The 15513-nt window shown below is 40.4% G+C and overlaps 2 protein-coding genes across 2 annotated transcripts in view; both read left to right on the top strand.

The window, feature by feature from the left end:
• Positions 1-1458: 1458 nt before the first annotated feature.
• Pxd (Peroxidase) overlaps positions 1459-15513 on the top strand; it is a 71207-nt gene continuing 57152 nt past the window's right edge. The window contains exon 1 of the mRNA XM_083111069.1: positions 1459-1642. The gene's annotated coding sequence lies outside the window, so the exon portion shown is untranslated. The remainder of the gene's footprint in view (positions 1643-15513) is intronic.
• On the top strand, positions 8137-10263 carry LOC145978155 (uncharacterized). Its single transcript, XM_083110594.1, has 2 exons — positions 8137-8962; positions 9476-10263. The coding sequence occupies exons 1-2, from the start codon at positions 8137-8139 to the stop codon at positions 10261-10263; spliced, it is 1614 nt and encodes a 537-aa protein (XP_082966720.1).

A 15513-nucleotide genomic window follows, 5' to 3' on the forward strand; every position in this document is an offset into this window, starting at 1 on the left:
AAATTCGTAACTGGGAGGGATGGTAGCAGCGGAGCCTGGTGTTCACACACACGCGCGAACTCCCCCCTACCTCCCACACCTACTCAGGAAGGAAACTTAGTCATGACCATGTGTTCCCACATTGATGTGTTGCTTTTGAGCACCATTTTCCTTTCGTTGCGGGATTTTTTGGCACTGTATTAGTAATAAATAGATAAAAATCCCTTTCGTGTACGTGTACTGTCATTGGTATGTGTAAAATGAAACAGAATGTATTTAAACGTGATGCCTAAGAAGGAGAAAGGCACAGTGAGTGTGAGAGAGGAAGAAATACATAGAAAGAGAGAGAGAGAGAAGTGACCAGGAAGAGAGAGAACGAAAGGCAAGGGGAGAGAAAATAGAGAGAGAATGAGGGAACATACGAGAGAGAGAGAGAGAGAGAGAGAGAGAGAGAGAGAGAGAACATGAAATAAAAAGAGAGAAGAACAAGCTGCAAAAGGGTAGCTAAAGAGTAAGAAATACGTAAGAGGCATGTAAAGAATGCATCAGAAAGAGGCTTACAGAGTGAAAGACAAAGGAAGAATCAATGAGAACAATATGTGGAGTGGTAGAGAATGAGAAAGAATTAAGGGAAATACAGAAAAGGATACTGAAGAAAGAAATAGGTAACGGGAACAGAGGAAAAATGAACTTAAAATGTAGAATAAAGGAAGAGAGAGAAAGCAAAAAAAAGAAGAAAGAGGAATAGGCAAAAAATTAAAGAGGTGTAAGGAACAGATGCATGCATGAAACAATAAGGAGAGAGACAGAGACAGAAATAAAGAGAAAATGATAGGAAAAGGAGAAGATAAAGAGAAACGGAAAATAAAGGAGATATAGAGGACAAAGGAAGCAATGAACGAAGAGAAGTAGAATAAAAAAAAGAAAGAGGGGAATATAGAAAGGAAAGAGGGAGGAACGGAAAATGAAAATGAGAGAGCAAGGAAGATAGAAGAGATATAGGGAACATATGAAGAATATAGAAAATGAATAAAGATATGTAGAAACATGATAGAGAAATTCAGTGACAACCCTGATTGACAAGCCAGCCCAGTCCATCTGTCACTGGCTCCCCCCGAGATAATATTCCCGTCCCCTCTGCCTCCCAACCTGGCCAAAATTTTCTGCTGACGCCAGTGCTGCGAATAAATAAGGAGAAGACGAAGGCGGAAAAAAAAGCGCCCACAAACAAAACAATATCGGCAAACAAGTGGAACAGCATTGCAGATCCTAGCTCTACCATTTCGATCCACAGGCGTGAACGCTTGAACCAGAAAAAACGTATTATCTGCACGAATTTCGATTTCCTACCGCAAGAACATGGAGTGGGGGAGAAACAGAAGCGCGAAAAAAAACACCCAGTGCAAAGCGGTAGCACGGTAGTGGGAGATATGAGCCGAGGAAAAAAAAAACACTGCTCACCAACGAAATACTTTCACCTTCATTTACCCACTCGACCGTGAGGTCGCAAGCACGAAGCAGCCAGATACAACTAAGCGCCCCAAATGTGTACGGGTGGTTGAACAGTGGATATAGTTGCTAGTGGTTATCCCCAGATGCCATTAAACCAGTAAATTAATTAGGAGACGAAATTTTCACGCCTTTGGTGCTCACAAGAATTGAGGTAGGTAATGCATTGTTAGCAATTTTTGTACTTTTTTTTAATTTGTCACGATTGTTGAGTTTATCATGCTGTGATTGTTGAATTCCTGAGTATATCGGCATTATCTCATTAACAATGTAGCTGTGAACTCGATAATAATTGTTCTATTGTTGAGAATGTCACGTTCTCTTGCCATTGTGCAAAATTGATTCAATTTTGTGATGACAACCAATGTGATTGTGAACTGACGAGGCTGTGGTTGCTGAGCACGTTACGTACTCTACTCCTCGCCTTAAGAGGCTCTGGGTTCGAGTAATGGCATGCTTGCCAATTGGGTTGCGTTTGTTCTTACATCAAATTTGACCTAATCATTATTCATTTCCAACATCGAATGTCACGATCTATTGAATTGGCTTATTTTAAGTTGTTTCCTGGCACTTTTAACTAATCGCGACGATGAGGATGATTGATGATATGCTGAAATTGGCAAGGGACACGTACGGACACCCATGCCCAGGTCGGGATTTGAATTAGTGACCTCTGTGCTAACCACTCCGCCACGGAGGTATGCACAAATCACGACTAACTTAAACCGGAAAAGCAACAGCAACGATGGATGCACTTCCCATACAGCACAAATCTCCCAGGGACATCCATTGGTTATCCACAATGTCCAGATCAGATCCATGGATATTATGCATATCCATTGAATGTCCATTAGATATGCATTTCTGGATATCCATTGGACGTCTTAGGATATCCAGAACTGGACATCTAAAACGACAAATTCTTGATATCTAATACACAGCCTAAACGTGTGTAGAACTGGTTGTAAGAAACATTGTCCAATTCCAAATATCCAATACGTCTCCAGATCTTGTCCAAAACGGGATATCCAAAACACATCCAATTCTGGATATCCAAAACATATCCAGATCTTGTCCAAAACTTGATATCCAAAATACATACAATGCTGGATATCTAATACATGTCTAGAAATGATCCAGAACTTGTTATCCAACAATGAACATAAATAGGATATGTTTCGAATATTAGAAAATGGTAGGTGTGTGCGGGATCCCGAAAAGTCGGGACCGGGATCGGGGAAAAAATTTCCGTCCCAATCCCGACTTTGGGAAATGAATTCCGGACTTTTCGGGATCCCGAGCAGTCGGGAAATACCGAATGGTAATTTTTAAAAGTCGTTAATTCGTTTTCTGCACTGTAAATGTCTGGAACTTATCGAAAATTGTTCGTTTTTGTACCAGAAATGCGAAAACAATCACTTAAAGTGAAAATGACGTGTAGAATTCGAGATTTACAGATCTTCGGGAAATTTTGAACATTTCCCATCCCGAAAATTTCCCGGCTTTGTCGGGAAATTGCGAATTCTTCCCGTCCCTAATGTCGGGATTTAAAAAATGTCCCGTTCCGACCCGAAAAATTCTGTCCCGCACACCCCTAGAAAATTGTCATAGTATTCCCGTTGTGTATAGTTTTTTATACTTTATCTTGCAATTGAAATTGCATTGAAGCATTAGCGTTTCTAAACTTATTTTATTGTTATATTTAGTGATTTAATATTTTTCTTCTTAGAATCAGAAAATTTCGATTAAGTCTTACTAAACGCTACAATACAATCGAGACTCAAATCGAATAAATCCTACTTAGCTCAACCGGGGAAAACCGTTCCTTATATACGTATATATATTTAGCATAGAAAGTAGCAATGCACATCATTTTGAGTTCGTGTGTTTTACGCCTGAGGCCTGAGTGAATCAGAAGCTTGTGACTGTTGTTGGTGAGCGTCTTGTCATTTGCTACTATCAGCGATTGAAACTTTTTAAAATCTTAGAATCAGAAACGCTACAATACACTGCATACAAGAATCGGGCCAATGCTCGCTTATAGCATCACAAATCTCCAAGGAATATACCCAGATAGCACACAAGCTTGCGGAAAGCTTACGATAGTAAGCTTGAAGTAATTATGTGGTACTTAGCGTGGTTGGGTACATTTTTAAAAAATATAACAATAGACACACCCATTTGATATAACAATAGAAATACAGTATGTAACATTCTTATTCGTACACACGGATTTTCAAAGAAAATGCTTTAATATCTGAAAGGAAATACACTCTCTTGAAATTGTTTCTTTACAATTCAATAACTAATATCATTAGGAACATAAAATCTTACCCAAATTCTTTAACCAATGACAATAATAAATTAAGTGAATCTGAAAGAGAAACATGCCATTTTTTGTACAACTATTCTATTCGTACACTTAATAACATAAAAGGAAAAAGTATATTCAGAGCATTTTGACTGACAGTTCCAATACTTTGATGCGTTTTAATTACTGCTTGACACCTGTTCTTCATAGAATGAACCAGTTTGCGACATGTTTCAGAGCTTATTTTATTCCACTCGGCTTGCACAACAGTTTTCAACTCTTGTTTGGACTTGACGCCTGCTTTATGGACTCGCCTCTTCAAAATTGCCCATAAATGTTGAATGGAATTTAAGTCTGGACTTTGAGCTGGTGTTTGTAGTAGTTTGGGCACATTCCGTATTAGCCAATTTATGTTAACTCGCGCCTTATGCTTACTGTCATTGTCTTGTTGGAATCTGTAGATAGGCGGCATGTCCAGTTTTTGGGCACTCTGCTTTACATTGTTCTTCAATATGTCCAAATAGACATATGCATCCATGATACCATCAATAAACTGGATGGTACCAACCCTTTGGACGACATACAGCCCCAAATCATTAATGACCCACCACCGTGTTTAACTGTTGGAACTGTGTTAATGTGATCATTGTCTTTATTTGATTTTCTCCAGACCCTATTTATCCCATCTGACCCGTATATATTAATCTTGGGGTCGTCTGACCATATGACACTATCCCAAAATTCCTGGTCCTTGTGGATGTGCTCTTTCGCGAATGAAAGTCTATTCCTGCGATTCACCTTATTTACATACGGCCTATTTCGTGGTATTCTGCCATGATATCCATGCTTCCACAAGGCACGTCGGACAGTTTGATCGGACATCATCTTGCCAGCAACATTTTCTACTAACGGTCGTAACTGAGGAACACTTAGTCGGGGGTTTTTTCGCACTCTTTTTAAAATAAAGCGTTCATCACGTTTATTCAACCGTCTCTCATTTGGTTTTCTCGGCACATTCTGTTTTGAACCATCCTCTCTAAATTTGTTTACTATGTATTGAACTGAGGAGAGTGATTTATTGACTGTTTGTCCAATTTTTCATAACGAATAACCTCTAAGGGCCAAATTTATAATATCTTTCAGATCGGAACTAAGTTCCTTCACCTTGCCCATTTCGAACACGCTGATAGATAGACGATAGGCCTACAACAATACCTACGCCAGCATTCCGCTTGACGCGGAGCGCACCTGCATGTTCAAACTTGTTACGAAGTTGCAAACTGCACGAAATCGCCCGAATAGCGGTGCCGCTGTATGCGAGGAAGATTGAAACTTTTGCCTGTACGAATAACAATGTTGCATGAAACAGCGTGTTTTTCTCTTTTCACACAAATTATATGCTCTTATATGCACTTTGAACATACATTTTTATTGACATTTGTTGGTGAAACCTTCATTAACATTAATTTCCAGGTATATATGAAAATGATTATATTTACTAGTAGATATGACATTTTTTTCTCTCGGAAATTCTATGTGTACGAATAACAATGTTACATACTGTACTCATTAGACATAAACAATAATGACAAAATGAAATAAAAACCGAAATACAGTGTCATGAAGTGGAATGTGGACACATTATGATGATGTTACCTGCAGTCGCTAGATGGCACTCGCAAAATATATAAAATAAACTTAAGTTTTCGTAACACAAATAATGGTATATTTGATTATAAATATAATAAAAAAATGTGTTTTAATACTCTTCGAAAGATGTGTGAACCTTAAGCTAGAAGGATGAGAAGAAAATGTAATGCAATGACTAAAATGAATCTCCCATGACCAACCCTTCTGTTTCATGACTATATAATTAGGAGCTATGTGTGGTGGAGAAAAACTTTTGAGATACAGATTATTCTAACTCTGCTATGCTTTATCGGCGTGCATTACTGTGAACGGTGTAGCACACGCATCGGGAGGCTTTGCACGCTCAGGGCATTCAGGGTCAATCAGAGGCACGTAGCGGCGCTGTAGGAATATCTGACTACCATTTCATTTTTTGGGTTGATAGTTCAAATCAACCCTTTCTACGAGTGCGGTGAAGTCGTGGTCACCGCCAAAAATAATCTTCCAAGGCAACGCTTTTGCTCTGCAGTGGCACTCATACGAACTGGTCTTTATAAGAGATAGGAGGGCATTGAATGTTCCTTCTTGTCCCACCCCTCGGAGTGGTGACATAGAAACGCAGGTTCCTAGACCTCTTTTATAACGTCTACGAACTACTGCAATGTCAGCCAGACACAAGAACCTTCCCTTTAGCCCTTTAGAGGGATGGAGCACCTCAAAGCCAGTTCAGCAGGCAAAATGACGCAGTCTACGCGTATCAATTACCGACCAGCGAATTTTCTGGTTCCTTGGGAAAACAAGGAGTTGCATTATCGCAACCTACACCCACCACAGATAAGGCAGCCCTCACATTCGAGGAATCTTCCAACCAACCTTCAGCAGAATTTACACTTGTTGGCCGGCATCGCCGCCAAAGGTCACTTGGACAGTCTCGCCCAACTATATGAAGGGAGACATCCAACAAAACTACAAAAAACCATGCCGTTATCAACTCACGTCCCAACTTCAAATACATTTGCACCCCTGGCACAAGATTCCTCAGGTGACATGGAGATCCCCCAAGAAGTGAAAACGCAACCACCTCCAACAACTCAACCTAAGAAAGTCCCAAGGCCTCCACCTATTTCCGTTTTCGGAATTAAGGAATCTTACGCCTTCACCTCTACTATAAGCAAGACGCTTAGTCAACCTCCTCACATACAGCACAATAGAGAGAAGGTCACCTTCCAAGTATCAACCAGGGCAGATTATGATAAAATAATGGCATTTTGCGACCAGACCAAACGAGAATATGCCACCGGCATCGTTCGCAGTGAACGGCCTGTGAAGGTGGTAATACGAAAACTACCCATCGATACCTGTCTGGGCGACCTGGAGCAGAACCTGAAAGACAAGAACTATACACCTATATCAGTTCACCAAATGTCTCGCAGAAAGAAGGACTCAAATAAACGAGTGTTGATGCCACTCTTTGTGGTGTCGCTTTCAAGAAACTCCACTACTCACAAAAATATACAAAGAAGAATATCTTCTTGACTACAGAATTAAAGTACAGGTATACAAACCACCCACCACACTGCAGTGTTATCGCTGTCAGCGAATGGGACATGGTCAAACCCAATGTAAAGCACTGCCCCGCTGCCTCAAATGCGGACAGGGACACTTGACAAGGGCTTGTCTCAAAACAGACACCACTACCCCAGCCAAATGTGCCAACTGCCAAGGTGATCACCCCGCAAATTTCAGAGGATGTCCAGTGTTCAAAGCATACACGGACGCTCAAACTTCCACCAACAAGAAGACCCAAAAATCTCCCCCAATCATCACTTCTCAACAAACACCTGCAACTTCTGCAGAAACCACTTCTTCACAACAAACCTCGACAACATACGCAGGCGCAGCCTCTCCGTCCAGACACACCCCAACCAAAACCATCACCAAGGAGCCCCCCTCCACAACAAATATATCAGAATCGACTTGGGATGACACATAAGCTTCAGATATTAAACTCATTTTTGAATTCTTCAAAGGAACGAATCTAAGCAAAATAATACCACATGTTAAAAGAGGTATTGCTCGTCTTACCTCTGCTACGGACACAGCCACAAAAGCAGCCGCATATATCGATACCATTGCCGAAATGATTGACGATGGCTGTTTCTAGTCTGTCGAAAATTCACCACTCACTTACCATCATGGCGTGGAACGCCGATGGGTTAAGAGGGCAGAGACATACCCTCATCCACTTTCTTCAACAAGACAAAGTAGACGTAGCACTGATCAGTGAAACACACTTCTCCCACACAGTCAAAGGCTGGAAATTGCCCAACTATCTCATATACCGACTGGATAGAATTGGAAGGCCGAGAGGCGGATTATTATTAGTAGTAAAAAGGGACTTTCCATCTCAGCAAGTACATGTACCGCCTTTGTACGGTCTAGAAGCGCTAGCTGAGCGCATTCTAACTCCCGGAGATTCACTCATTCTCATGGCTGGATACAGATCTCCTGTTGCGGGACTTGTACCAGATGATTATGACAACATAAGTAAACTAGGCAATAAAGTGGTTCTTGCCGGAGATCTCAATGCCAAGCATACATCTTGGCATTCACGGTATCCCAATAATGCAGGTGACCTACTGCATGACTACATACTTTGATCCACCTTCACTATACAAGCACCCCGGGAACCCACTCACTATCCGAAGATGGGTGGCAGACCTGACGTGCTAGACGTAGTCATGAGTAAAGGGGTGCCACTCCTCACAGACCCGTACGTAATCTCTGCTTTGGATTCAGACCACGATCCTGTCATGTTCCAAGTCTCCCACCGTACTCTTACTCAAGGAGTACCACCCCTTCTAAGAAGCGAGACAAATTGGGACAAATTCAGAGGGAATGTGAACTCACTTCTCGATCTTCATGATAGGCCTCAGACACCCCAGCAAATCGATCAGTCAGTATCACATCTCACCCACTCTCTGCTCAAAGCTGAGGCAGAAAGCACAGAAGTAACACAACTACACCGATCGTCACAAATGACAGGCAGTCTTCGTCTCCAAATGTACATTCAGTTAAAACGGTGGGCGAGACGAAGGTGGCAACACACTAGGAGTCCCACATATAAAACTCTTTGGAACTCTCTCTGCTCCAAGGTGAAAACCCTCATTCAAAAAGAAACTGCACATCACTGGAATGACACACTTAGCGGCCTTTCAGTGAATGATCAGCGTATATGGAAATATACCAGGGCATTTCTTCGTCCCAAGGACTCATCACACACCAGAGTCATAGAAGGATCAACCGGAATGTTACATGAACCACAAGATCAGGTTGAAGTCTTTGCAAATGCTCTCGAAGAACAATTCACTCCAAATGCAGATCCATCAGATGAGCATACAATCGCACATGTAAAAAGGGCGATACACACCTTTACCACCAGAGAAATGGAGCACATGCCAAAGCTGACGTCACCTCGAGAGGTAGAACGCCAAATCCGAAGACTGCCTAAAAACAAGGCTTCCGGGCCAGATGGTATACGACCCGAACTGCTGCGACATCCCACTCGCAAATTACGTGTATACATTACATACATATTCAATGCCATCCTACAACTAGGCTACTTTCCCACTGCATGGAAGAAGGCAAAGGTAATAACATTGCCCAAACCTGGAAAGAGTACTCTCAAACCGGAGAATTATAGGCCAATAAGTCTCCTTTCACACCTTGGGAAACTCTTCGAAAGAGTATTTCTCTCAAGACTCATGACACACGTAGAAACCTCCTCGCTCCTACCACACCACCAATTTGGTTTTAGAGCTTATCACAGTACCACCTCTCAGCTGGTCCGTGTGGTAGACTACTTCACAACGGCATTCAATAGAAAACAGTTCGCAATAGGGGTTTACCTAGATATAAGCAAGGCTTTTGACTGAGTCTGGCACTCTGGTCTCATATATAAACTATTACGGCAAGGTTTTCCGGATTGCTATGTCCGACTCCTCCAATCTTACCTGAGCAAACGCAGTTTCTTTGTCTCCTTCTCAGGTGCAAAGTCCCAAACCCGGCTCATATTAGCAGGTGTACCTCAAGGAGCAGTACTCTCTCCACTATTGTACACGCTATATACAGCAGATGTCCCAACTTCAGAGAGATGTTTCCAAGCCACATACGCTGACGACACCGCATTCTTTGCAGCCAGTCGTCGAATAGCCTTATGCTACCGCTACCTTCAACAAGAACTCGATGAGTTCCAAGCGTGGGCTCGCAAATGGCGTCTGAAGGTGAACACCGGGAAAAGTGTATGTGTCATCCACACAAAAAGAAGAAAGTATGAACTCAGACAACTTTCATACTACGGACAAGCAGTGCCACATGAAGACAAAGTCAAATATCTAGGGGTCACCCTAGATCGAGGACTCACGTTTGCCTCTCACATCCAAGATGTGGCCAACAGAGGACTACGAAAAGTATTTGCACTTTTCGTTATGTTCGCATGTCCGGAACTCACACTACAGACGAGGCTACATCTACTCCAGATGTACATCATTCCAACATTGATTTACGCGGGCCCAGCCTGGCAGCATGCCGCCTATTCACATCTTAAACGATTGGAACGGGTGCAAAGCAAAGCAGCTCGGATCATCTCAGGCCACGACATGTATACACGCAGCACCCAAGTTTTGGAGGATCTGGAATTAACTCCAGTGATCCAGCAGCTTCGAGACGCTCACCAAAAATTCTGGCAAACCCTGCCGAGACATACAAATCCGGAAATAGAACATATGGGAACAGCGAATCCCTTCAGACACATATATGCAATGCCACGGCCATGAAACATAATTTCCATATGAAGCATTCCTTGTGTTACGACAGTTGCACACACAAGATCCACGTATAGCCACAGGCACTTTTCATTAATCCCACACACACTTCATTTATACAATTTTCATAGAGTCAAGGGCCAAAACAGCTCGACACTCAACTTCAAAACGTCAGATTTATGCCATGCCATGCCATGCCATGGTGGAGAAAAACAGACAAAACTTCACTGATCAGTGATCGGTTAGTTCGTATGAACTTTCCAGCCTGATTATTACCAGTGCGTAGTTAGAGATCGGTTAGTTAATTGAACGCTCCAGCCTAATTATTATCTACTTTTGTGGGAGTAGAAAAAGGTTTATTATCCATTTTGCCTTGACTCATATCACTCAACATTTCGCTAGGTGCCTTGGCTTGCCGCGAGTTGATAGCTTCCTGGAGATGAGGCCTTGCTCGAAAAGGTTTTATACGGTGGAGGAAAACTGACACACGTACTCAGAGTTTGTTTAGTGCATATAAACTTTCCAGCTTGCTCATTAACAGTGCGTAATTACAGATCGTTTAGTTCATTGAACTATCCAACTTGACTAGTGTCCTATTTTAAGTGGGAGCAAGAAAATTAACAACAAACATGGTGATTGACTGTTGCATGCATCCTTTCATATCGAAATAATATCCAGATGAGGTTCATACAATATCCAAAGTACGTTCAAAAAAGTCTAGTCCAGATTACGTGTCACTTGATTCCAAAAGTGATCCGAAAATGTCCAAAACATATCCTTTCTGGATATCTTTTGGATATCACGTATGCGGACAAATGGATATCCAGCACATATCCAGTGGATGTCAATTGGACATTCCTGGATATCTATTGGATATCCAGAACTTCCGACACAAATATCCAATAGATATCCAGTGGATATATTTTGGACATTTGTGTGCTGTGTGGGATAGTGTTTCGGATCCCGCTTTAAACTTTAGCTCCAGTCCCGATTAGCCTGTCTGCGAATCAAGTGGACTTAGAACGTAACAAATCTTTGAATAGCAACTAGTACACGTTAACGACAATCGGTGTATTTCGGTTTACATCGAGTTTTTGCTTCACTAGGGTAACTGCGACGATGGGGATGAATAGTAAAGTAATGAAACAGATAATGGGACAAACACAAATAACATATCCCTGCTTTACCCATGATTGGAACTTTAGACTGTCACGTATACAAACTGTCACGTACACAAATTGCATTGTTGTTTTCTGAGGTAGAGGATCATAAATGGCAGCATGCAAAAAGAACGAAGCTTATATTTGATGATGCATAAAGCAGTTTAGAAAGTGGACTAGAGATGGCAGCATTCAAGAAAACGGTTACCATTGTAAAAAGGAAAAAGGGAAAGCACTGATGTGGTGAAATAATGATTGTAGATATTAATAATAATTATAATGAAATAAATAAATGAACTTGGCAAGACCACTTGTCTTGTGGCTTATTTGGCTAAGAATTCGATGTATCAGATGTAAGGAAGATATGCAAAAATGTGCATATGTAGAAGATATTAAAAAATATGAGCTGTTGAGTCAAGTAGCGTAAATTTTAGAGGCTACTACTATTTAAGAGGAGATCAACCAAAACGAGAGAGAAATCAAGATTGGATGAACTTCAAGAGAGATTGGTGTGAATATGAAAAAGGGGGAAAGTCCTTCCTGCATGGTTCCTTTTCCTTATTCTGTTTCTTTCTCGCATCTCTTCTGTCCTGCTCTTTTCTTTTTCCTTCTCTCACTGTCTCTCTTTCTCTTTCTGTTTCTTTCCCTCTTCTTTTCTCTGTGTATCTCACTCTCTCTTTTTTATGTAGTTTTTTCCTCTTTCTCCTTTCTCTCTGCATCCCTTTATTCCTCTCTGCTCCTCTCTGTGTTGTTTCTTTCTTTCTTCCTTCTTTTTCTGTACATCTCTTTCTATCTTCCGTCTGTCCTCTCATTCTGTCCCGATCTCTTTCTATTCTCCTTTTCTCTCTGAACGTCTGTTTTTTTGTTGCTTTCCTTGTCTCTCTTTTCTGTTGTTTCTTTCCCTCTGCTCTGTCTCTGTGCATCTCTCTCTCATTTCTGTAGTTTATTTTCCTCTTCCTTCTTTCTCTCTATATTTTCTGTAGTTTTTTCCTCTTCTCTCTGCAACTCTCTCTTTCTATCTTCCGTCCGTCCTCTCATTCTATCCCGCTTTCTCTCAATCCCAATTCTCTCTTTCTGTCCCTCTTTCTGCAATTGCCTCCCTCCCACTCTTTGTTCTCCCATTCTTTCTCATTATTTCTAGATCCTTGTTTACCTCTGGGCTTTCCAATAGTAGTATTGCTGTTGCAATCGAAGGCCCTTGGGCTAAATTCTTGGTGAAGGAAAATTGCACAGTGTTCGGATTGCACTTTAAACTGTAGGTTCAGTCCCGTTTAGGTTGAGCAACAGTAGACTACAAACTAACTTTTACTTTCTCATCTTTTTCTATATTTGTGTCTCTCTCTCTCGTTCTTTTCTTCCTCTCGATCTACCATTTTCCCTCAATTTTCTTCTCTTCCCCTTCCTTCTCTGTATACCTGACTTCGTTTTCCTCTCCTTTTTGTATATTTTACCTTCCTTCGCTTCTTTTCTCTCCATCATTGGTATCAAATTTCAGAAAATGATGCTGTAGAACCTATCATAGCTTCTTTCAATTCAACACCCCACAGGCTATATTTGACGATTTAATGGTCGCGACATCAAGCGGAAGAAAAAGAAAAGTGGTACAAATATCTCTCATTGTTGCTTCGTCGCGGTTGAACAACTCTCCACTCTAAAAACCCTTGAACACTCTCTACGATCCCGGAAAATCAGAAAACCAACCATAAAATTTCGAGAAAGGAATGCGAGCCGTTCAATACAGGCCGCAGACCCAACCCACATGATTAGATCTTTAATATCTCGCGGGTTTCTTTTCCTGAAAAAAAAATTGCTAAGTGTAGGAAATAACCATCTTCCCGGATGATAATCGTAAGCGAAATGAAAAACTCCATTCCCCGATACAAGTTTCCTTTTGCTTTTTCAAGCGTTTAGATTAAAATATAGGTACTGCTAGTGCACATTTCATAATGCATACAATAAAGTAAATGGTTCATTTGAAAATGGAATGCGGTAAGCAATAATATTAGCCTTTGAAGCTCCGAGATACGAAGGTTCTGAATTCGAGTCATGTTCTCCCATCTGTTCCATTTAATCATTATTCTAAATTGGTAGAACAAAATTAGAAAACAAAATCATTCTCTGCCTCTGTAATTTAGTTTTCAATTTGCAATGTTATTTATTTTGCGGAATTTTAGTACCTTATTTTGCTGACGTCAAGCGGGATCCGAATTACGGATGGCCAAATACGGATATTTTTTCCCCGGATTTTCGGATATTTTTCTGACGGAAAAATATTTTCGGATATTTTTTCGGTTAGAAAATTATCGGATAATTTTCTATCCGGATATCGGATATTATGATATTCTAATTATCCGGATATTCGGATTATCCGAAATATCCGGATATTTGAATATGTGTATTTTTCGAATACTTTTATAGTTTATCCGTTTTACAAGCTATCCACATATTATTTTATTCGTAATTTGTTTACTGTATCCGGATATTCGAATTATCCGTTAAAACCAAAACGGATATCGGATAATTTGTAGCTATCTCTAATCCGCATCACTGTGTGACTCCACCGGGTATATACATGTATTTTGCTTTGTGTTCTGCTACCTGAGCTAATCAATGATAATGAATGATGAATAGATTAACTATAACTCACAAATATAATTAAAACGGGGGCGGGGGGACCCGAAGTAAGCCCGCCTCCACCCGCATACTTTCGAGGGTATGCGCTTATAGACCTGGTTCCTTAGAATATACCAGGACGTCAGTTGCGTGAATTTTTTAGGTTTCCCCCGACTTTACAATTCTTGTTTATTTGGTTCAAATTTACAATACATAATATAATATATACATAGTAAACAATACAGTATATATAGATGATACAAATATTGTTAGTTTTTTACATAATGAATTGTGGTTGATCTCGCTATTCTGGGGACCAAAACGTGATATTACCTTCGTTTGTCATTTGTTCAGTTTGTATCTGCGACGGCCTATTTTATTACGAGTATTTAATTTAGAGCTGGAAAACCGAAGCCGATTAATGTTAATTCTGCGAACTAGAACCAGCAGGGTATAGAATCTCATAAAGATACACCAGTGATGTGCGTCTACGCGTAAACAACGATAGTCTACATTCTACAAGTAGACTATTTTATACACGTAGATTACGTAATTTATTTAAACAACATGGCGAAAGCTGATATCTTAGCAAATGGCGCCGTGGAATTAAAATAAAATTATACTGCATATCAGTTGCTAATGTGTGAAGAGAACTTTCCATACCCTTTCTTCCAAATTCGAACAATTTCTCACCTAAGAAGAAACTTAATATCTGAAATATTCTAGTGTTTTATGGGGAAAAGACCACTCTTGCCTCACGACTGCCATCTGTTGTTGTTTTTTGCATACTATTTATCTTTCATAGTTGATGATAGAAGAGAAGATAAATTTTGTTGTAAGTAAGATTCTATTCATTTCGTTAGGGACCGATATAGTTGAAAATGTCACTTTCTTTTCATGAAACCCATGAAAATTAATTTTAATGCACTTTAGATTATCTACGTAATCTATGTAAACTACAACCCAATGTAATCTACGCGTAGATTACGTGTAGACAACGCATGTAGACGTAAACTTATAGTCTACGGCACATCACTGAGATACACTCAATATCCAGTCTGGGACACAAACCTGAGTCGATCGAAAGTCAACACTCTCGACCTTAGAGGTGGCAATCTTTAATCTATTGATCAACAGTGTTATATTTTTTCTAAATAAAAGATATCCATGAAACATACTTTAAAACGCGAATTCTATACAGACTGATTTTTCTTGTAATAATATTTCGCACAAAAATCTGACTGTAAATGAATAACTTCCACCGATATCCGTGGTGGAGCGGTCACAGGTTCAAATACCGACCTGGCCATGGGTGTTATTGCTAAGCGTTCCTTCATCAATTCATCATATCAGTCATCCTCATTTTCGCGATTACCCAAAACTGGCAGAAAAGCGATGCAAAATAAACACAAATCAATAAAATGCATAACTTACGGAATGCACACGAAATTTTAAATAATTTTTTTATTGTGCCGCTAGAACTCGATCC

This window comes from Lepisma saccharinum, chromosome 24 (assembly GCF_977018435.1).
Source record: "Lepisma saccharinum chromosome 24, izLepSacc3.1, whole genome shotgun sequence".
Taxonomy (NCBI): domain Eukaryota; kingdom Metazoa; phylum Arthropoda; class Insecta; order Zygentoma; family Lepismatidae; genus Lepisma; species Lepisma saccharinum.

Bases quoted from the DNA above. Each gene is read 5' to 3' on its own strand.
- LOC145978155 (XM_083110594.1), top strand. From the start codon at position 8,137: ATGGGTGGCAGACCTGACGTGCTAGACGTAGTCATGAGTAAAGGGGTG. The intron at 8,963-9,475 runs GTATACGACCCG...TCTCCTTCTCAG, and splicing joins CAAGGCTTCCGGGCCAGATG to GTGCAAAGTCCCAAACCCGG.